A 24,660-nucleotide genomic window follows, 5' to 3' on the forward strand; every position below is an offset into this window, starting at 1 on the left:
TTTTCTGAGCTACCAGTATACCTTATAATTTCTTATATATTTTTTTCACTAAAGAGAGTGTGACTTGAATAATTTCAAGCAACTGCCAATGTTTTCAGGTGGTACTGCATTTTCTAAATAATCTGAAATGCTGATACTTTGTAATTGTTCTGATTTCATATGTAGACAGGCATACTGGAGCTTTGTTCAACAGTAAATTAAAGTTGAGCTTCAGAGTGAATCTAGCTTCAGTCTATTTTACTACAGTAGCACATAGTCAGGGGAGTACTAGTATTCCCTTTTCAAGCAAAACCATTAGATACATCATACAAGTGAACTTTTTTTATGGGTAGGTAAAGCTCTCTTTGTTTGAGCTCCAAAGAACGAATCGAATATTTATAAAAATACAGAATCTCTAACAAATGTGCATTTTGTTTGTGCAATAGTGCAAAAATTTATAAAGAAAATGCTCAGGTGAATAGGCATGTAGTCGTACATTTATTTAATAGATTTTTGAATTTTGTAAAGTTCACATTCTACTATGTAAAACACTATTTCCAATGCATGCTTTTAATTATGCTTTGGTTAACTCATAAGTTATATACTGGTATTATTTGTCAGTAATAGGGAGTCACAGCCAAAAGCATACGCATATTCAAATTCTTAATAAACTATTTCAACTCATTTTGTGTAATTCTTTTCATTCGGTTGAATACTCTGTCAGACAGTTGATAAAAAGGTGATAATTTACATATCATGTGGCTGATGTTGACCTTTGATATGACTTTGAAATTGGAAATCAGAAACAGAATATAATTAAGCTTACATTATTCTGGGAGAGGACTTTAAGACAATGGCAAACATATCATTTTCATGCGCTTGGATCGAAAGGTCCGAGGCGTATATTGTTTTTGTCCTGTCTGTCTGTCTAGCTGTTTGTCTGCAGACTTTAACCTTTGCCATAACTTTTGAACCATGAATGATTGAGACTGAATATTTGTTATGCATACTCCACTAATACGCAAGTTTCGAGATTATCTCCCTTGGATGCGCTCTTTCGTTGTGGAGGGGAGTTTGGTTGTCGCGTAAACAAACAGGTGGGACAGATATTTATTATTGGATATATCGCATCATCGATATTATGGAAGGGAATTACCGCCAAAAGTCTATGTATCTTGCTTTTATTCTTATTCTGCCTACTTCTTTATGCTTTGTTATTATTATAATTATATGTCACTTTATTGTTTTCATATTCGTCTTCATTGCATTTCACTTTGACTTTTATCCTTCTTCATTTTGCCCTTACTTCTATGTTGCTTTATTCTTGTTAATTCATTTTACTTTCTTTTAAATTGATACAGTTTCTTAAATGATTATCTCAATTACGAACGTGAATTCAATCACACAAAGAATGAAGCATATTCAATGAAGACGAATACAAGTTGTCAAAATTTAGTGCCGCATTATAACGCTAGGTGGCAGGGGTGTTCGCTACGAGTGATGGTAAAACTAGGTAAGCAAACCCGGGCCGGGGTTATTAAGATTTTTCAATTTTCTGCCTTAATACTTTATCAATCGAACATCTGAAGGCCGAATCCGATCACCCGATCCAATGATGGAAACTCCATATTTATTTCCTCTGGGATAGCGGCCTCTTTTTTTAAACATAACTTTATATACCGGTACTTTACTGAATATGCTCATTGAAAGGCCGACCCACTTTTTGTAAGGGTAAGGGTCAAATAAGGTTAATGTAGTATGGTAGGGATAACATTTAAATTTGATACTATAGCAGAAGTTGAATCTAACCCAAAACCCACCCGCCCCCTTAATATGATTTCATTGGCATCGGAAGCAAAGTGAAAGTTGGGGCGGGAGGGGGTTAAGCGTAAGAAATATTTTTTAGACCTTAAAAAAAAAAAAAAAAAACTTGACAAGCAAAAAAAAAAAAAAAAGAGAGAGAGAAATGTCCACTGTCCACACACAAAAATCCTATATCGTGTGTGGTGGGGGGGTTCAAATTTCAGTGCCAATTTCTTTTTTTCAAAACACCACCACTTTCCACATTTAAAACCTATGCTGCATCGAGTCCATGGAAAGTGTGTGTGGGGGGGGGGGGGGGGGCTAAACCTACGCAGTAATGTTAAATTTCAAAAAAAAGTCAAAATTTGGGAAAAAGTGGGGGCCCCCCTCTCTGCGGTTCCGATCGACGCCTATGTATTTTCAAGTTTGGACAATTTCCTTGGTTTTTTTGTTTTTTGTTTTTTTGTTTGTTTTTTTTTTTTTTTTGCTTGTCAAGTTGTTTTCAGCGGATAGCTTGAATTTTCAAAACCGATGCGACGTCACAGTTCTCTCGCCTGAAAAAATATCACTCTACTAAAGTTATTTGTTGGATAATTGAATTCCCGTTAAACAGTTTAATTGACATAAAAATGTTAAATATTTTGATACTAGATGCCCCTTTATAAATTTATAAATTGAGTTGTTTTTCAGGACATTCCCAGGCTTGGATCTAGGAATTGAAGTTAGAGGGGCGCCAAAAGAAGGCAAGGGGTCTGGAGGCCGCCTTGAGGCTCCCAGTAGGTCAAGGGCCAAAGCCCTGGTGGGGGCTCAGGGGGCGAACCCCCGGAAGCTCCTGGGTTCTAGATATTTTGTAGGGTAAAAATGAGGTCTACCAAGTAGGCATATTTACATTTTCTAGACGAAACTGTGATTTATGTTAACTTTGACAATTTTAGGGGGTGGGGGCGCCGGATGCACCCCCTCCTTAAATCCGTCACTGGTTCCACTGAACTGAACTTTATTTCACGACAGATAGTAATTGCTCATGCGTGTGATTCTAGGGACGGGGCTTTGCAAAGGAGTGAGGAGTGTTATTGGTAGGCAAAGTTGGAACAAGGCAACACCTTAGGCATACTAGAAACTCCCCAGTCTTTTTTCATACATTAATATTTTATATTGAAATAGCACTTTTTAATAAAGAAAAGAAATATTTTTTAGTACGCACCGTATTATACATCAGCCAGGACTCAGGAGAGTTAAAATATCTTAAAACTTGAAAATTCTATATTTGGTGGTGGGGGGGGGGGGGGTTGTCAACTTTTTTTCAGTACCAAATATAACTCATATGTACATATGCCACTAAGTACATTTAACTACTTTAATATATGAATTGACTACATTGTATTAGCATGTGATTAGTACTGCAACAAAAAGTGTAAGGGATGGGGGCAACAAGCCTTTCGCTGAACTTTTCCAGTAGTAAAAAGTATGTTACGTTTAGGAAAATGTTTCGTGGCATCCTCCCCTCTACCGGTGAAACTTACCCCATAGGATGTCGTACAGACGGAAGTCAGTATATATATTGAGACTTGGGGGTATGATTGTATAACGTCCCTTTAAATTTGAGAATTTTTAACTCAAATGGAGAAGCCACCTCTTGCCGTTGGATAGCTGCAAATTTGTCCTATATACTCGGCGCTTATAGCCATTGGGCAGTGGGGGATCTTTTATCGGGCCAGCACCTACTGCGATACGGGACCTCGGATAATACGCTCTCGATCTCATCCGAAGGACCGAACTCCACGTCCCATAGTGGGATTCGAACCCACGACGTATTGATTGACTCCTTACTACTGTGTTTCGTGACCAGAGAGCAGACGCCGTAACCACAGTGCCACGCGGGCGATTGCACCCGAGTGGAGGGGCATCCGGGGGGGGGGGGGCGGGGGCGGAATTCATTATCCATTTGTACTCGTGAAGGTTATCTATGTTAAACTAAATGGTTAAAATGATTAAATTATTAAACTAAGTTCATTTTGATTGGCTATTTCCTTGCGTAAGACCTTAAGCTCATTAACCACTATTAAAATGGTTTCATTTAAACATTTATTTATGTAGGACGTATAACTTTTCTTATAAAATTGAAAACGTTAACATATAAACATTGTTTTACAATTTAAAAAAATATTCGGGGGAGGGGTTGCTATGAAGGGGGACGAATTGCTATATACAGCTAGATTTCCCACCGAAGACTAGCTATATATTGAAACTCCCCGGGGGAAGTCTCACTGAATAGTCTTCCGAAGGAAGCATCACTATGTAGTCAGTCTTCCAGGGGAAATCTTGCCATCTTCCGAGGGAATGGCATTATCGGGTACATACCTGAACTTATAACAAACATCATTTGAAAATTTAAGTTCGATTGATAAAGTATTAAGGCAGAAAATTGAAAAATCTTTAATAACCCCGGTCCGGGTTTGCTTACCTATTTTTACCAACACTCGTATAGCGAACACCCTGCCACCTAGCGTTATAATGCGGCACTAAATTCGGACAACTTACATTCGTCTTCATTGAATTTAGTGCCGCATTATAACGCTAGGCGGCATTGTTTACATGATTGAATTTACGTTCGTAATCGAGATAATAGAGATAGTTTATTTAAAAAACAGTATCAAATTAAAAGAAAGTAGAATGTATCCACAAGAATAAAGCAACATAGAAGTAAGGACAATATAAAGAACAATAAAAGCTCAAGTGTAATGTAATAAAGACGAATACGAAAACAATAAAGTGACATATAATTACAACAATAACAAAGCATAAAGAAGTAGGCAGAATAAGAATAAAAGCAAGATACATAGACTTTTGGCGGTAATTCCCTTCCATACGATATACTGGTTTATCTACTATATACTTGTAAGGATGCACTGTTCAACTCAAGAACAACCGAATTATAGTAAAGGTGTCATTTTTTAAAGCAAAAAAATTCGGAACAAAAAAGAAAATTCAGTGCATGTGAGACTTTTCAGACGAGGAAAGAGATATATGGACCTCTAATAAATACGGTAAACATAAAGCTGATCATTACATGTCGGAAATCTAAATGACACATTGATTTTTTACCTTATTATAACTTTAAAAAACCCACTAACTTTTTAGGGAATGTTTGTACAATCAAGAAAATCTTTTACTTTTATGAAGACCACGACGTTTATTTCGTTTTTAAGTACCCGATAATTGAAAGTAGATTCATAAATATACACAGTTGAGCTTGACCAAATCATAAAATGCATCACTGATTAACATCTTTATCTTTCTATAACATTAAATAAATTTTAAAAGCCATAGAAATCGTTCATTTATTTATGCACGTTTGTATACATAAGCAAAGTGTCCCACCTCAATGCTGAAATGGATACTTTTTGCGCCTTTATTGCAGGAGAGTTACAATCTCGAAACTGGCTATTAAGCTCTTTCAAATGACACCAAGTCAATGACTGTGACCTTGACTGTGACCTATATGCTAAAAATAGTTTTTTCTGCAAACTTTAAGCTTTGCCATAACTTTTGAAGCATAAAAGATAGAGACTTCGTATTTGGTATGCATACACCACTGATTATGCTTTTTTAAATGACACCATGGTCAATAACCTTGTGACCTTGACTGTGACCTATATGCTAAATATAGCTTTTTTTGTCAAGAAACTTTAACCTTCGCCATAACTTTTGAATGAAGTAAGATAAGAGACTTAATATTTGGCAGGTATACTCCACTAATTAAGCCCTTTCAAATGACACCAAGATCAATGACCTTGTGACCTTGACTGACCTATATGCTAAAAATATGTTTTTTTAACTTTGCATGTGTTGTCGCCGGGCACATAGTGTTTCACAAACACATCTCGTTATATGTGTTTCTCTCTGCCCAGTAACTCTTATCTTGTATATGATGCCAGATAATCACATAACTTTGAATCAGCAGCAACAACATATTACAGTAAGTTATCTTTTTCAATAATTTGGATGCACCTTTTAGCAGACAAAATATATGAGGATAAAACCTTAATTTACAAATACCCCATACCAATCATAAAAGTATCCTTCTGTTTTCTGGAAGCTTATATCATTTGGATCCTTTGCAAGCATCCAGATTAACAGAGCTCAACTGGACTAGAATCTGTCTTCATTCAAATTAAAATTTCTATAGAGTAAAGATACCATTTCACAACCTGAGTATCTCACTGCAGTGCCAAATAACTGAGATTCAAGTGAGTTTAGATTATGGCATTCACATTCTTCAAGACCTTGAGATATCTGATCTAGTCAAGGTCTTGAGTCATGATCGTTTCTATGATAGCCAGACAAGTCAAACCAAGGCCAGCATTTTTTTATTTTTAGGTTTACAAACCCGCCGCTCAAGTTTTTGAATTTTCAGAAAAAAAATAAAATTGAGAAAAACAGAATTTTTTCTTTCCGATGTCAAATTTGAGTCGGGATCGAGAATTCAAATTTACGAACTCGTACTTCCGGTTTTAAACATGGCGGGTAATCAATGAAGGGAGATTTGTGTCAAGTCCATAGCAGCACTAAAGCTTGGTTTAATGTAAATATTTATCGATAGGAGGGCCATTCAAAACGTTTCACCCGTTCAGAGAACAATAAAATGCTGACGACTTTGTTGCAAAGTGACATGTTGGTGAGATAATTATGTATCCGTATTCAAAAGTAACTGTCTGTAATTGTAAATTATTTTCCTCCCACAGGTTTAAAACTGCCCATGGTAGCTATTGTCAGAGACATTGTTTAGGTTTCTGTCATAGCTTACAGTCTTAGCATCATTCTTCAGAAAAAGGTCGCTTATGCATCAGATGTAATGAATAAAACTATGGGAGAAGTTAAGTCCATTTGAGGAAGAAATAAAGAATAGCCTAAAGAAATGAAATATTTCAACTATTTAAAAACAAGAATATACAAATATATACAGGCATGTAGTATCGTTTATGGCAGCCAGAAAAATTATTTTACACTTAATTGAAAAAAATTCCACTCTACTCCTCAATACTCCTTGGGAATACTCCCTGTCTGTTTTATGAAAGGAATTATTACTTTTAAAGGTCTCAAGTATATTAATATTTTAGAATAATTTCTACCTAACACACATTAAAAACAAAAATGAAGATACATTAAAAGAGATTTAAAAGAATGATTTTTTTTTTAAAAAATCTGTATTTTGTCCAACATCAAAAGATTTATATCACTGCCCCCAACAGGTAGATGATGAAATAAAGAATTAAAGTTGTATTTTCCCCTTTGTAACCCTTATGCGTCCAGTGGCAAGAAGCCTGTTAGGAGAGCATAAAAAAGAAGCAAAAATTAATGTAGAATGGTCGATAATGTATCCAAAATATAATTTTATTTTTTTTTTTATTTCCTCCTCCTACGGGACTTTTTCATTCTGATGTTCGTAAACCTAAAAATAAAAAAATGCTGGCCCAAATAGTCATGTATATCTCTCCCAGTGATACAAGCATAAACAATAGACGTCTTATACTCGAAAACAAAACTGCAGCTGTATTCATCACAAAAAAAATAGTCTATGCAAGCTCGATTTAAATTGTGCTCATTGCTAAAAAAAAGAACCTCACCCCTCTAGGAAATATAGGATTTTTCAAATTTTCATAAAAACTCCAACAAAGTCGTAGAATATTCATAAATATATTTTTAAAACTTAACTATCAGTTATACAAGAACTGAAATTAACAACCATAGCATCAATATAGAATTTTAATAAGTCTGTCTTTTGTTCATAACAAGTAAGAATCTCTTAGTATGGTATTGTTACTGCCTGCCATTGTTACAGTAGCACCTTTCTGATACAATTTTATAACATTTCTAGGGTATTAAATCACAGGATGTCAACTTAGTGGATCATCAAATATATCTGTAACATCTGTAGCAGTCTTCTTGGGGGCTTCTGTCTTCTTCTCCTTCTTTGCTTTTGGTTTGCTAGGTGTGGTGGCAAAAATATCATCTACAAAACAGTCAGAAATAAGTTGTTACGCATATTCAATTTTAAAAGGGAAAGACCACGATGGTTGTAAATACTTTTTTGTTCTAGTTGGGGGACACTTGGACCAATGATTTTTCAAAATTATTTTTTCTTATTGGTGACAAAACCACAAAAGGTCATGTGGAAGTCCATGTTGTTAAAAACCCCTAATATCAAAATTCTAATCAATTTGCCCTTGATTTATTGCACATGCAATATACATGTATATTATTATAATGCTTATTCATTGAAGTAATGGACAAATGTAGATAATGTGGTTAAATCCCCTAACAAGAGGCCCATGGGCCACATTGCTCACCTGAGAAGCTTTGACCATTCTGTTCTTTACCAGATTTCCCCCTTGTTATACATAATGCATCCCAACCCTACCCCACTGATCATAATTTAGACATTTTGAAATCTACACTACCCCATGATCCTTCCATGGGCACATATGTTTCAGCTTTTTTGGCCCAGTGGTTCCTGAGAAGAAGATTTTCAAAGATTTTTCCTATATATTTCTATGTAAAACTTTGATTCCCTATAATGGCCCCACCCTTCCCCCGGGGGTCATGATTCCTACAATTTAGAATTTACACTACCCCAGAATGTTTCCACATAAGCTTAACTTTTTCTGGCCCAGTGGTTCTTGAGAAGAAGATTTTCAAAGATTTTTCCTATATATTTTTATAGAAAACTTTGATTCCCCATTGTGGCCCCACCCTTCCCCCAGGGGTCATGATTTGAACAATTTAGAATCTACATTATACCAGGATGCTTCCACATAAGTTTCAGCTTTTCTGGCCAAGTGGTTCTTGAGAAGAAGATTTTCAAAGATTTTTCCTATATCTTTCTATGTAAAACTTTAATACCCCATTGTGGCCCCACCCTTCCCCCGGGGGTCATGATTTGAACAATTTAGAATCTACACTATACCAGGATGCTTCCACACAAGTTTCAGCTTTTCTGGCACAGTGGTTCTTGAGAAGAAGATTTTCAAAGATTTTTTCTCTATATTTCTATATAAAACTTTGATTCCCATTGTGGCCCTGCCCTTCCCCTGGGGGTCATGATGTGAACAATTTAGAATCTACACTATAGCAGGATGCTTCCACATAAGTTTCAGCTTTACTGGACCAGTGGTTCTTGAGAAGATTTTCAAAGATTTTTCCTATATATTTCTATATAAAACTTTGATTCCCCATTGTGGCCCCACCCTTCCCCTGGGGGTCATGATTTGAACAATTTAAAATCTACACTACCCCAGGATGCTTCCACATAAGTTTCAGCTTTACTGGCCCAGTGGTTCTTGAGAAGAAGATTTTTTAATGACCCAACCCTATTTTTGTCTTTTCTTGATTATCTCACCTTGCGAGGGGATATGTCCCTTCATTTTAACAATTTAAATTCCCCTTCACCCAAGGATGCTTTGTACCAAGTTTGGTCAAAATTGGCCCAGTGGTTCTTGAGAAGTCGAAAATGTGAAAAGTTTACAGACGGACGGACGGACAGACTCCGTCTGTTCTTACGAGAGGTACATTGTGGGGTAAAATGAACGTATTTTCCAGCAGTGTGGGGTTTTTTTGGTACTGTGGGATTAACCCCATAATGAAGAGGTCTATTTACGTTCAAAATTACTCTATGAGGTCGAAAAACCTAAAATTAGATTAAACCTCACAAAGACTTTGTCCAAATTTTGGACATGTCCTTAGCCCAAAACGCTCAGACATTCAGAAATCTGCTGTTTAGAGGAGTTCGGTAATTGAATCCAGGAGTTCCGAATACCTGAGCATGCGCATATATTTAAAACTAACTGCGCATGCGCAGAATACGGAAGTAGCTGTGTTTGGACACTTTGTATTAGCAGTGAGGAAATTCGGAAACACAAAAAGCAAATGCAGTAAGTCTTACTATTTTGTTGCACCACATTGAAAAAAAGCTTTGTAAGTTGTTTGACATGCTTCATACGTACATTATGCAGTTGTAGAATTTATTTAAAGTCAAGGAAAGGAAATCTGTAGGCCCTAGTCCACATAAACACATACCTATTGAAAACGGGCTTTTGTAGAAAAAAAATAATAATGAATGCACTGATAGTTCTTTTTTTAATCAGAGGTCTGCAACGAAAATCGACCGATACCCGGGGGTCGGGCTAGTGGTTTTCTGCAAGTAGGTCGCCCCGTTGGCCAGTAAAAAAAGATAATATTATTTATGAATACACATGCAATACATCCAAAGCACACCTGGTACGTATTTTCACTCGTGTTTTGCTATAAAAATCCAAACCATTTAAATTTTCCATATAATATGCTCCAACTGTCAATAAATCTCCATAATTTAATCCGTGTTGGAGTACTACTTGGCTTATGTACTTCCAAAAACGATCGTGTTTTTTTCTTAATTCGAATTTTCTCTATACCTATGGTAAATACATGCAGATATCTCATAACATAAATACATGTTATTCTTCCGACGGGAGACAAAATCTCTGGATTTTTCACCCCTCTTCCGCCCCTCCCGATTAATTTTTAAATCTTCTGTGTTTAAATTTTTTCAAATTGAATATTTTTGGCTTTAATTTTATCCTGTTTCATAGTATAATTGCTCTCTCTCTCTCTCTCTCTCTCTCTTTGAATTCATTCTAGATACGTACCAATTGTTTATCTACTCTTCACACATTTGTTTATATGTACTTGTAATCGTACCTTAATCTATAGAGAGAAAATCAGAATGGAAAAATGGAACTAACAATGTCACTGCAATAAATTTTCACAGCAAGTAGGCTTCGTAGGAATCAACATGGGGTTGTATAATTAGGTTGTAAAATTTAGTGGTATATCAATTTGATAAATGACAATCAATGTTTATAAATGAGTGCAGGACATTTTAATCAGTTGTTAAAATACCCAATATGTCACATTTTTTACACATTCGCTTGTGTAATTATGTGCCCGATAATAAAATTCACCTATTAAAGAAATTAAACAAATTACCTTTAGATACGTATATATAACTCTGTTTGTGTTAATGAAAAAAATATTATTGTCCTGTAAGATCAATTTGTACTTATTTTTCAAGGTCGACGATTGAAAATTTAAAAGAATTAAATCACAATTAATAGTTTTTCAATAGCTAAACTTAATGATATTCAAGCTTAAAGCTACATTTTGTAATTTACAACATTAATTTAATTCATCATTACTTTGAATATTTACAGTGAGAGTATGTGACTTAGCTAATACAGGGCTATCAGTATTTTCACACCTGTTAGATTTTGATTCCGTGTAGAAGCTCTAATTGCAACTCTTGTCAAAACAAATGTTTTGTATAGCATGATTATCTTGTGAATTTCACTATCAGGGGCTCGTTTCTCAAAAAGGCCTGCGACCAAGCGTAAGCTTAGTCCGGACTAAATCAGTGACTAAACCCGGAAGTCGGACTAAGTAGCGTTTCACAAAAAGGCGGAGACTTAGTCGAGACTAAATTTTGGTTTAAATCTAGGCCTGCTCATGAGTAGGCGTAAGTTCTTAGTCTGTACACAACTTGTGAAAAGGACAAGTGTTTTAAGCATAAAGAGTTAAAAAAAATATCATTTTATACATATGCGATATAATACCTATTCATATACATGCACATAATTATATCATATGCGAAAAATCATGAAAATAAATAAACAACATAAAACATTATGTAGACAGGTAGTAAAATCCATCGATTTTTTTTTCACGAAAGGTGGGATGAACTAGAAATTTGTAATTAAGAATTTCGAATTCTAGTTGGGTAGGAGTTTAAGAAGTGCCAGATTTTATTATTTTTTTAATGTAGGCACGCGTTGTCGGTGGGGGGGGGGCTGCAACCCTCCCGTTTTTTTATTGCAATAATGCGTTTTCTGTTTTAAAAAGGTGAATAATTTATGGGCTGATTCCCACTTTCAGCATTTCTCTTCTCGGCTGAATATTTTGGTCACTCAATTACTTATCCCCCCCCCCCAGGTTCCGGATATTTTTTTGTTTTGAAATGTATAATGTTTCAATAAATCCTCAAACAATATTAATTTTTAAAAATATATTTTAGATAATAAGAAATACATTGTATTCGGTAACTATGCCATCAATCAAGTCAATGCTTCTTTAATTTTCCCCTTTGATTGCATGTCTTTAAATATAATACTAATAAAACAGAAAAATTTGAATTTGTAAAATGTTCGAGTATTATACTGAAAGTATTCTGTTCATAAGACCGTTCATTGTCGAGAAGTGTAGATGGTAGGGCTGGGTATTGGCCTGAGATTTCGTATTGCGATATATTGCGATATTTTTAACTGTATTGCGATATGTATTGCAATATTTTCAATGTAATTTTAATGATATTTTCTTACTATATTTACTTTAATTTACATGCAGAATGTACATAACCATGATAAGTAACCAACACCGAAAAAAAATCTTGTTGATTTCATTTAGGTTATGCTCTGAAATGTTCCCACAAAACAACTTATGTCTTACTGTTTGGCTTAATAACAAACCTTTCATAAGTTCATTTTTATATTTAATGACAAAATTCCATAATCTAAGCATATTGCCAATATATCGATATTACAAAATCGTATTGCGATACGATATTTTTTTGTCGATGTATTGCAATATATTGAAATATCGATATTATTGCCCAGCCCTAGTAGATGAGTTAATCGTTTTTTCTTAATGACTTGCAAAAGCTTAATAGTTTTAAATCGAATTCTTGTGAACCATATTACAGACAATAAATCTAGTAACTATTATAGATTTCTAAAATATTTCCATTAAAATTGAGAATGCGTGTGTTATAATGCAAATGGTGTATATGCATATGTATTTCTACATGGCCTATGTAAATTCTCATGACGATATCAATGTAAAACTATGTCCAAAATGTGTAATACATGTATCATAAATGCAGGTACAAGTATCACCTTGATTGCCAATGTATGTCTATTCATATTGAATAAATTGATTGAAATTATAAAGAATTATATATGGTATGGGCCATTTTAGACTTTTAAGCCGCCATTCAGAAAATGTTTTACATGTGTAAATTTCTTAAGGCGTCGCACGTATATAAAATCATCGCTTACTATGTCAAAATTGTCATTTTTTGAAGTCTTGTTTAAAACTAAGGCACTAAAAACCTTTAATTCTCTGCATATTACTTAAATCAATATATCAATATAAAGATAAAAGAAATATATAAATTTTATCCTTTCAAAAAACATAAATTTCATTGAGGTTCATTGACGTCTAAATTTTAACAAAAACTGGAGCCAAGGAAAACCATATATAGTCTTTAAGACAACTGATTATTTAAAAAAAAATCTCTTATCCATGTTTTAATAATTCTCCTTATGATAATTACGATTTCATAACTGATAAATTTTTCACAGTACGCCTGTTGGTCGGGGGCTCTGTCCTTTCACTCTCTATCTGCGTTTTAAGTATTTTAAATACAGAAAAAATTCCTTCAGATACTGGTTGCCCCCCTCCCCTTCCCAGACTTTCAAAATTTTTGCTACGAGCCTGTTCCACCAGCCCCTAGCCATATATGGCTTTTACACATACACTGTCATAGGATAATTATTTTTAATTGCAAGTACTTTTTTTCGCAAGTACATGTAGGATGTACATCATTTGGTTTTAATGTAGATATCTAATATAACTTGTGGATGTATAGAGGGAGGCTGTGTCAAAAATTATAATAAAAGATTTACTGAATCAGTTTTGTTCAGTGTGGCTGTGGGCGCCTAACCCGACCTCAATCTGCCCCCTTTTTCAAGATTTCTGAATCCGCTACTACATGTATATTAATGTTTTGAACTTGATAATACAGATGGGTTTGCGTAATAGATCTGTTTGAAAGACGGTGAAAAGGGAAAACATGCAAGTGTGCTCGTGCTTCCTGTGCTTTACACCCTTTATTTAGGTTCAAGTTTTATATTAATTTGATCCGCCACATGTCATTGTAGTCTCTAAACCAAATAAAATGCGATCTGCGCATGCTTAGTACCTAGCGGAGAGGTCTTAGTCTTAGACCCAGTCTTACGCCGCTTTCTGAAATGCGATTTAGGCCCGTCTAAATTTTGGCGTAACTTTTTTAGTCGGACTAACTTAGGCACAAATCTACGACTTTTTGAGAAACGAGCCCCAGGAGACGATCGATAGGGATTAGTTACGCTCTACTGCACAAACACCTGTGTTGTAGTAGAATGATTTTAAACTGCGTAAATACAAATCTTTGGTCAATTGAATAATTTTTTGTGTGTGTCTGTATGTTAGATAGAAATTCTGACAGCTTTATAAAAATAATATGAAAAATTTACCAGACTTTAAAAACTTCAGCAAACTAGTTGATCGAGGATTAATTAAAGGGGGGGGGGGGTTACACTGCTGATCATTACCTGAACATGTGATAGTGAAGTTTTTTGAATGGATTTTATTGACACTTACTGAAATAAATTTTTATACTTTATTTAATTCACCATTAAACTGTCTTTTAATTAAAGCTTGTGTATTTTTTCTTATTAAAAAAATAGATAGTAGTAAGGCACATGTATTTCTTCTTGAATGATACTGTAATTCAATTATCATATATTTGAATGTAACAAAAGAACACTTATGAATGTATGAAGTTTAACTGTTTTGTAGGAACAGAAACATGCACAAAACCTTAAAAATTTGGAATTCTTTTTAAATAAGCATGGATAAATATATGTATACACACATACAAAGGTTTTGTGAAATTGACATGTTTAATTAAATCAACTGTAGTGGTTATTGCTGTTTATTTATTGACCGACTGGCTACTTCTTGGGCAAACTGGAATAAGAGGCCACCTGTCTTAAGTGGCTAGTTTCTGGACTTCCCAAAGCTTAAAACAAGTTTGACTGTACTTTTTCACCTTTTACCAATATAAGAAAGTAGTTCACAGTACATGACAACTATGCTATAAATAAATTTCGATGAATTTTAATTAGTAACTCGGAATTTTTGTATGTGTTATAAATAAACATTTGCTTCTGTATTCCTTTGTAGAGTTCAGATACCACTGAAAGTGAACATCAGTGGAACTTTGATGATCTAGGCCACTCTATTGTTGCAGCAACACCAGCAGGCGTCGGACATTCATAAAGTTGAAAGAACAAACCTATGACTTGAACACACAATTTGTGATCTGAATATAGTTCACAAATTTAAGGAAAGCAACTATTAAAGACATCCAGATCAACGGTTAGTACATGTTATAAGTGCCCATAAAATCAAGACAACAATTATATTATTTTACAATAAATTAAAACATAACCTTTAAAAAAATTCAACATTATCATTTAAAAATATATTTTACTGCATATTTTTTTGACAGGTATACATGAAGTATGAGTTAAAGACTTTTCAGAAAAACAAGCACAATCCCGATTCATTCTTGCCATTGCCTTCTCCAGACGGCGACATTCAGGACCTGACTTACTTTTCAGAAAAAGAAGATGAATCGATTTTTGAAAGTTGATCTAAAAAAGATAACATTTACATGGGTCGTGGATTTGAATTACATTTTCTTGATGGGCAACTAGTTTCAAGTATTTGGATGTCTATTCTCAAGTTGCTGCAAACCTTAAATTAACTTCTTGATTATTAGTTAAATGTGAGACAGTGTCTTACTTGAAGTAATCAATGTTTGAATTGAGCTATGTAATCTCTGATTACTTATGTTTATGAGTAGTGTTCAGCTTTAAGACAAAAGGATCTTTTATGAACATTGCATTCGGCATGGCGAATTTCTATACATTAACAGTCATAGTTTTCTTCTTTTTTAATTAGCGATCTCATTTTAAATGTGAGAAATAATTATTAAACTGAAATGTACCGGTACATTTATCTTGTTTGATTTTTATTTTTTTGAAAATTATAAATCAATTGCTTGTTGGTTTTTTTTTTTTCATTTTATTTTAGGGGATGGGAGTGGGGGTGCAGCTGTAAGTTTGAGTATATTTTCCAGAAGGATGTACATCGTTATTTTTGTTTTAAGATCAATTTTAAAATGCAAAATGATGAGAATTTTTGACTATACACTTTTTTTTTTAAAACTTCATTTGAATTAATATATTTTGTTTAAAATAATTAGCAATAACATGCAAGTTTTAGAGTTATTTGACAACTCACTATATACTTGTTTTTTTTTTTTTTTTTACATCTATGAAGATTGTCTCAAATTTTGAGGGTTTTTTTTCTGTGTTCTACATTTATTGACATGTTTCTTATCTGTGTTCAACTTGTCGAGTAACTGAAAAGTTTAATTAAATTTTTTTTTTAAAAAATCAGGATCATCTCTTTTATTTATCATTATTAATTTACAATGAAATTATGTATGCTTTTGATGCATAATGTACACTTCAAATTCATGCACCAGCAGATTCAAAGGAAAAATTCTCATTAGAAATAAGCAGTAAAGATAAAGAGATTATCCAATTAAAAATAGTTTGAAAAATATTTAAAACAAATTTTCGAGTATGTTATCAAAATAGGAAAAAGTATTATGAGTATTGTTTGGTATTTTTAATAGTAAAAAAAAAAGGATATGATGCACTGGCAATTGCATCATCTCACTCAGGGTCTTTCCGTCAGAGTTCGGAAAAACAACCTCGAATGTATTAACATCACCTGATGTTAAAGGTTATGCTTGTCTTGTTTTTTTCAAATATAGGATAGAGGAAGTAAGAAGTCCCTTTTATAGTATATTTTATGTAATATCATAGCATTGAATAAAGTTAAACTCAATATTCCACAGATAAAAGGTCTTCATGCATTTATTTCGAAGATGATGAAAAGGGGGGATTGTTGCCATGGCGTCTACCTAATACATTCGAGGTCGTTTGTCAGCTAGTCAGAAAGGCTCGAGAAGTTGCGATTGAACATAGTGGGGGTACTTGTTCTTTTATTACCAGTCCCTGGTAGAGTTTTTTGATATTAGAACATACTGGGGTTTTCAAACACTTAAATTCATATGGTTACTGGTATCTGTTACATGAGAACACAGCGAGGTTGTTTGTTTAACACTCTGAGGTTACTAAGATGTCTGATATTTTCTATCAGAACATATTGTGGTTCTTGTCTAACACTTTGTGGGGTTAATGTTATCTTTTATCTATATAAGAACATAATGGGGTTGTTACACTTTATGGGGTTAGTGTTGTCTATTATCTTCATAAGAGTACTTAGTGGGGTTGTTGTCCTAACACTTTATGGGGTTAGTGTTGTCTATTATCTTTATAAGAGTACATAGTGGGGTTGCTGTCCAAACACTTTATGGGGTTAGTGTTGTCTATTATCTTTATAAGAGTACTTAGTGGGATTGCTGACCAAACACTTTATGGGGTTAGTGTTGTCTATTATCTTTATGAGAGTACATAGTGGGGTTGCTGTCCAAACACTTTATGGGGTTAGTGTTGTCTATTATCTTTATGAGAGTACATAGTGGGGTTGCTGTCCAAACACTTTATGGGGTTAGTGTTGTCTATCATCTTTATGAGAGTACATAGTGGGGTTGCTGTCCAAACACTTTATGGGGTTAGTGTTGTCTATTATCTTTATGAGAGTACATAGTGGGGTTGCTGTCCAAACACTTTATGGGGTTAGTGTTGTCTATCATCTTTATGAGAGTACATAGTGGGGTTGCTGTCCAAACACTTTATGGGGTTAGTGTTGTCTATCATCTTTATGAGAGTACATAGTGGGGTTGCTGTCCAAAACTTAATGGGGTTAGTGTTGTCTGTTATCTTTATGAGAGTACATAGTGGGGTTGCTGTCCAAACGCTTAATGGGGTTAGTGTTGTCTATTATCTTTATGAGAGTACATAGTGGGGTTGTTTGTCTTATAATTTATGGGGTTAGTGTTGTCTGTTATATCTTTATAGCATAGTGGGGTTGTTTGTTTAACACTTTCTGGGATATTCTTGTCTATCATCTTCATGTGAAAACATGCTGGGTTAATTTACTTTGATGCAATAGTTATCCTCAAATAAAAACATTTTTTTGCATTGTTACTGCTATGCAGTAGTTGAAAAATGTTATTGCTATATCCGTTCTAAGTTCTTCAGATAAACAGTAACAAATTTAAGTACTTATAATTAGTTGCCTGTAAAGTTGACTTGATATTAAATAATTAATTTTTAACCCCACAAATATAGATCTTTAACCCCACAAATATAGATCTTTAACCCCACAAATATAGACCTTTAACCCAACAATATACCATTTGTTTGAATTCCTAATGAAACCTCTCAAGTCACCACTGTACTATTAATAACCCCACAAAGCAAAATGATAACCCCGCACCTTCCGTAAAATGCACAATGTACCTCTCAACTGTATACAGACAGACGGAAACCTACCATCATCGTCTTTAAGACACATTCGCGACACCTTATTTTCGCGAGTAATTCCACTTCTTTTCAGTGGCCTTTTTAGGAATAATAATAAACACGAGAATGATAATTTAGCGAGTACATGCTTCTTTTTCTCCTTTGGTTTGGCTGCTGGGACATCAGCAAAAATGTCCGTGTTGTCCTTAAACAAGTCCTCATCCTTTGTTTTAGCCCGAGCTTTGCTGGGCTTTTTACTTTTCTGAGCAGACTTACCAAAAAGATCATCATCCTGAAACAAACAAACAAATCATAGTGTTCGTATGCACTGACTGGGTTCACAGCATCTACATACCCAGTAATTTACACACTGCTATATAAAATTTTCTTTTTAATAAAAGCAGATAAGTTGTCCAAAGATTTTCAAGCATGTTCAATATTGTGTTTTGAATAAAATAACTAAATACTTAAGAGATTAAATATCTAACCTCAGTTACAGTTTTCTCTTCAGTTTTTGTTGCTTTGGAAGCTTTTTTGTTCAATGAGGAATCAGCAAAAATATCTTCATCAGCATCTTGCATCTTTGGTTTGCTCTCTTTAAAAACATGAAATAAGTTGATTTAATTGTGCAAGTGTCAACTTAATGTTTACATGACATCAATATCCAAATTCATAAAATACTTAAGTCTGCTGTGTATACAAACTCATTTTTTACTGATAATATCTTTAATTAACAAGTTTGTAAATTCAATTAGACACTTCACAGTCTTGCTTTCTCACCTTCTTTCTTGTTGAGAGTAGAATCAGGAAACAGATTCTCCTGCACAGAAGGTTTGGATTCCGTTTTAGTTGCCTCGGGTTTGTCGTCCAGTAACTTTTCAAAGTCGGTCTGTTTCTTCAGCTTTGGTTTCGCAGCAAAGAGGTCCTCATCCTCTTCCTCTACTACTTTAGAAGTTTTAGACTTATCTGATAACACATCTTCAACTCCATTCACTAATGCATCTTTTGTATCATTTTCAACTTTCCTTTTACTGACAAATTTTGAAGTATTTTTTACTGCACTTGAACCAAAAATGTCATCCTTATCCTCATCATTTATTGAGTTTATCACATTTTTTGGTTTGGAAGAAGAAATCACAGGGTTAAACAAGTCATCATCTGACATTAAATTGTTCTTTTTCCTAGTTGATGAGAAGAAATCATTGTTTTCCTCCTCGTAGTTATCAGGTACTGGGGGCGGGGCCATGAAATCATTATTTGAGTCTTTCTCCCCGAGTAAATCGTCGTTACCAAACAAATCCGATGTCGGTTGAGGTACTCGGCTTTCCACTGGTGGTGCCTCCACTTGAGGCGGTGGAGAAGCCACAGAAGAGTCCGCATCTCCACCTGGACCCCCTCCCTGCCGGCCCTTGCGACTCGGGGGACGCCTCTTGGCCTGGATTTTGGCACGACTCTACCAGAAAGAGAGATGATAAATTATAGTTAAGATCTGGTTAGTGTTGGCTTTATATTATTGGCCCTATGGAGAGTGTTTGACTTACTTTGTTTGCACTATGAAGTGTTTGCTTACTTTATTGGCCCTATGGAGAGTTTTTGATGTTTGACTTACTTTATTGGCCCTATGGAGAGTGTTTGACTTACTTTATTGGCCCTATAAAGAGTGTTTGACTTACTTTATTGGCCCTATAAAGAGTGTTTGACTTACTTTATTGGCCCTATGGAGAGTGTTTGACTTACTTTATTGGCACTATGGAGAGTGTTTGACTTACTTAATTGGCACTATGGAGTTTGTTTGACTTACTTTACTGGCCCTATGGAGAGTGTTTGACTTACTTTGTTGGCACTATAGAGAGTGTTTGACTTACTTTATTGGCCCTATGGAGAGTGTTTGACTTACTTTGTTTGCACTATGGAGTATTTGACTTACTTTATTGGCACTATGGAGAGTGTTTGACTTACTTTGTTGGCACTATAGAGAGTGTTTGACTTACTTTGTTTGCACTATGGAGTGTTTGACTTACTTTATTGGCCCTATGGAGAGTGTTTGACTTACTTTGTTTGCACTATGGAGTGTTTGACTTACTTTATTGGCCCTATGGAGAGTGTCTGACTTACTTTGTTGGCACTATAGAGAGTGTTTGACTTACTTTATTGGCCCTATGGAGAGTGTTTGACTTACTTTATTGGCACTATGGAGAGTGTTTGACTTACTTTATTGGCCCTATGGAGAGTGTTTGACTTACTTTATTGGCACTATGGAGAGTGTTTGACTTACTTTATTGCACTATGAAGTTTGTTTGACTTACTTTACTGGCCCTATGGAGAGTGTTTGACTTACTTTGTTGGCACTATAGAGAGTGTTTGACTTAATTTATTGGCCCTATGGAGAGTGTTTGAATATATTTGTTTGCACTATAGTGTTTGACTTACTTTATTGGCCCTATGGAGATTGTTTGATTTACTTTGTTTGCACTATGGAGTGTTTGACTTACTTTATTGGCCCTATGGAGAGTGTTTGACTTACTTTATTGGCACTATGGAGAGTGTTTGACTTACTTTATTGACACTATGGAGAAATTTTGACGTTTGACTTACTTTATTGGCCCTATGGAGAGTGTTTGAATTACTTTATTGGCACTATGGAGGGTGTGTGACTTACTTTATTGGCACTATGGAGGGTGTTAGCCTGGGCTGGAGAGTGTATGACTTACTTTGTTGGCACTATAGAGAGTGTTTGGCTTAACATGGCTGCTGGATTTATTCCTAGATTCATCTGATTAAATAAAATGTTTTGAAAGTTTATTGGCCCTATAGAGTCTCAATTTACATGTGATTGGCACTATGGAAAATATTTGAGATATTTATTGAACTAGAGTTATTGGGAGAAATAATTTACTGAAAAAGCCCTATGGAGAGTGTTTGAATCACTTTGTTGACATATAGAGAGTTTTGACAAAGTTTATTGTGTATAAAGAGTGTTTGACTAACATAAATTATAATACAGAGTATCTTACAATTTATTTTAACTACTGGTATCTCATTCCCTTCCTTACAAAAAATTTTAAATATATATTAAAAAAAAATGTTGTCCCACATTTATAACTTAATTTAGTTAAGTTTAAAATTTTCAAATTTGAATGCAAAATTGATCAAATTTAAAGTAAAAATCAAGTCCTGGAAAAAAAATGCATGCACTCTAAAGCATTTGTATACTATAAGTGATTTATACCTGTAACTTGCCAATTTTACCCGGCATTTTCTTCCCAACAGAAACTGGTGAGGCTGACTCAGGTTTCTTCTAACAGAACAAACAAACAAGTGGAGCAAGCAGTTAAAAGCATGCAAGTTACTACTTCCACACAATACAGTGTCAAGCAAAGTATAAAAAATGTACTAAAACTAAGAAAACAATATACATGTAGTAGACTAAATATTCAATGGCAATTCCAAAAAAAAAGCAAAAAATCACATAAGGCTATAAAAAATTAATTTCTTGGATCTCAGGCCCTCCCTCATCTCTTCCAAGGGTGCCTCATTGACCCTTTTTATTGCTAAATCAATAAAATAAAAACAACAAATCACCTCCCTCATCATTTTTTGAGGTTCTGTACAATGTAAAAAGCTGCCTCATCATGTTTTGGGGGCAATAAAAAGTAAAAAAAAAAAAATGCCTCCCCCCCTCATCATATTTCTTGAAAAATGGTCTGAGAACCAAGGAATTAACTTTGCACGGTCTAGCACAACTTATTTTAAATTAAGAGTGAATGTGCTCTAAAATACTAACAAACAAGCAGAGTGTTGTGTTTTTAACAGAAAAAAAAATCGAACAGCAAATTAAAATAATATCACACAATAGCACACTTAAAATATCTGAATCATTGAATGTCAAGTACTTACATCATCTTCTCCTCCTGTTGTAGCTGAATCTGAAATAAAACATAGCAACAGTTGTTGAAAATGTGTAAATATAAGCATTTTTTATTCAAGAAAAAAAACCAATTTTCAAAAAAAAAAAGAAGATTCCTTTTAACATGTGTTTAAACTTATCACATTAAAGAAATAATACATTATTTCTTTAATGTGGAAATGAAATTCATGAGTGAAAACCATTTTGAATATTAAGCTATCAGTAATCTAGTAAGTGTTGTATTTTCTAAAATAAGAAAACTAATATACCTGGTGGTGACTAAATACTTCAATGACACTCCAAAAAAAAAAACCCCAAAAATCACATGGCTATAAAAAATTAATTTCTTGGATTTAGGCCCTCCCTCATCTCTTCCAAGGGTGCCTCATTGACCCTTTTTATTGCTAAATCAATAAAATAAAAACAACAAATCACCTCACTCATCATTTTTTGAGGTTCTGTACAATGTAAAAAGCTGCCTCATCATGTTTTGGGGGCAAAAAAAGTAAAAAAAAAAAATGCCTACATGATTTGTGCATTTCTTGAAAAATGGTCTGAGAACCAAGGAATTAACTTTGCACGGTCTAGCACAACTTATTTTAAATTAAGAGTGAATGTGCTCTAAAATACTAACAAACAAGCAGAATATATGTGTTTTTAACAGAAAAAAAAATGAACAGCAAATTAAAATAATATCACACAATAGCACACTTAAAATATCTGAATCATTGAATGAACTAAAATTGATTTAATGTACTTTATCTGAAATAAAACATAGTATGAGTTTAATGAAAATGTGTAAATATTTGTATTTTTTATAAGAAAAAAAACCAATTTTCAAAAAAAAAAAAGGAGATTCCTTTTAACATGTGTTTAAACTTATCACATTAAAGAAATAATACATTATTTCTTTAATGTGGAAATGGAATTCATGAGTGAAAACCATTTTGAATATTGAGCTATCAGTAATCTAGTAAGTGTTGTATTTTCTGGAATATGAAGAGCTAACTGACCTGGTGGTGACTCTGACTTCTTTGACACTCCAAATGGATCCACCCCACCAAACATGGAAACCCCACCAGCTGGTTTACGTGGCGACTGGCCGAGTGGTGAAGCCTCGGTTGGTCACCTTTTTTTTGTTAACCAAATGATGAAAACAAATCATCTTCATCTGACTTGTGTGAGCCATAATGAAGATTTGCTTTAATAAATGTTATCTTTTGGTTATTCTAAAAAAATTTTTTAAAGGAAAAAAATCCAAAACAAAACAAATTTGTACATGATTTGTGCATTTACTACAGAAACTGCACAGAATAGAGAACTAACTGAAAAATTCGAACAAAACATATTTTCCACATGATTTGCTATAAGTAAGAAAAGACAAGTTTAATATTTTCCTGAGTACAGTAAAACTTGGTTATAACAAAGTCACTGGGACGTGTGAAATTACTTCGCAATAACTGTAATTCGTTATATCTGTATAAGAAATTCATTTTATTCATATAATGGGGATCCCAGATAACTTAGCTATATCCATGAATTCACAATATCAGTGTTTGTACTACCGCGTAAATGAGTTTTACTGTAAATGCACTGAAGGATTTATACTGTCTTGTAAAGACAAAGCATACAGCGAAGTGTTTTTTGTTTCTATTTGGGGTTACAGATTCTGAATTTCTGGTTTAGGACTAGAATTGTGATTGAGGGTATCAGTGATCAGTGTACGGTCAGTACCATGGGTTTGGAAGGAATGATGGGTTTTGGGGTGGTGGATTGTAATTTAGGTTATCAGTGATAAGTGTCAATACAGTACCTTGGATTTGGAGGGAATGATGGGTTTTGGGGTGGTGGAAGGTTTGGAGGGACCAGTGGTGCTGATTGTCTTTACAGGGGATACCTTGAACAGGTCATCTTCTTCCTCATCTCCAAATAATGGATCCACTTCAAAAAGCAACCAACTATATATTATAACATCTTACTACCCGGTAAACAGCTTTAAATAGTCCATTCAGAAATAATTCATGGCTACATTTAAATACAATTTTTTTGCTGTAAAATTTGCAATTACAGTGTTAGTCTCAAAATATCTTAGAAATACTTTCCAAAAACAATTTTTAATCATTTCTTTCTTGTAAATGTATTATTTTTTAAACCCCTTTTGCGAAACAATTGAAGTTCATCTTGCTACAAAAGTGCTTGAGGTGTACCTGCTTTTGCCTTTTTACTTGGCTCTGGTAAATCCAAAGGAGGAGGTTCTATCCTATCTTCATCCTCTGATTTCTTGGCCTCATCTGGAGGAAGGTTTTCACCCTTGACCTCATTTGGTGTTGGGGTCACATCCTTGACCTCTTTCTTTCCTTTGTTTTTCAGGGCAGCCATTGGGTCAAATCCTCCAAACATGGACACACCTCCCACAGGTTTTCTGGGTTTAGTCTCCTCTTTTACTTCAGGTTCACTCTATATATAACAATTGAAAAATGATTTGTCCGTGAAATGTTAAACTTGCTGTTGACACAGACTTTAATAAAATCTTATAATGCTATTTTAATTCAA

The 24,660-nt window shown here is 34.2% G+C and overlaps 1 protein-coding gene and 1 long non-coding RNA gene across 2 annotated transcripts in view; one reads left to right on the forward strand and one right to left on the reverse strand.

Annotated features, from left to right (window-relative positions):
- Positions 1 to 9,599: 9,599 nt before the first annotated feature.
- LOC134249396 (uncharacterized) lies at positions 9,600 to 15,694 on the forward strand. Its single transcript, XR_009988268.1, has 3 exons — positions 9,600 to 9,713; positions 14,878 to 15,072; positions 15,206 to 15,694. It is a non-coding gene; the product is annotated as an uncharacterized LOC134249396 (long non-coding RNA).
- Positions 15,695 to 16,951: 1,257 nt separating this feature from the next.
- Positions 16,952 to 24,660, reverse strand: part of LOC134249330 (WASH complex subunit 2C-like) — a 29,234-nt gene continuing 21,525 nt past the window's right edge. Inside the window, 11 exon segments of the mRNA XM_062731690.1 lie at positions 16,952 to 16,984; positions 18,346 to 18,492; positions 18,689 to 18,795; positions 18,981 to 19,653; positions 20,860 to 20,973; positions 21,430 to 21,498; positions 22,098 to 22,126; positions 23,121 to 23,229; positions 23,232 to 23,336; positions 23,921 to 24,048; positions 24,315 to 24,564. Coding sequence (XP_062587674.1) covers positions 16,952 to 16,984; positions 18,346 to 18,492; positions 18,689 to 18,795; positions 18,981 to 19,653; positions 20,860 to 20,973; positions 21,430 to 21,498; positions 22,098 to 22,126; positions 23,121 to 23,229; positions 23,232 to 23,336; positions 23,921 to 24,048; positions 24,315 to 24,564 — 1,764 coding nt within the window.

Source organism: Saccostrea cucullata, unplaced genomic scaffold (assembly GCF_032062105.1).
Source record: "Saccostrea cucullata isolate Sc308-1 unplaced genomic scaffold, CSIRO_AGI_Scuc_v1 ctg561, whole genome shotgun sequence".
NCBI lineage: Eukaryota > Metazoa > Mollusca > Bivalvia > Ostreida > Ostreidae > Saccostrea > Saccostrea cuccullata.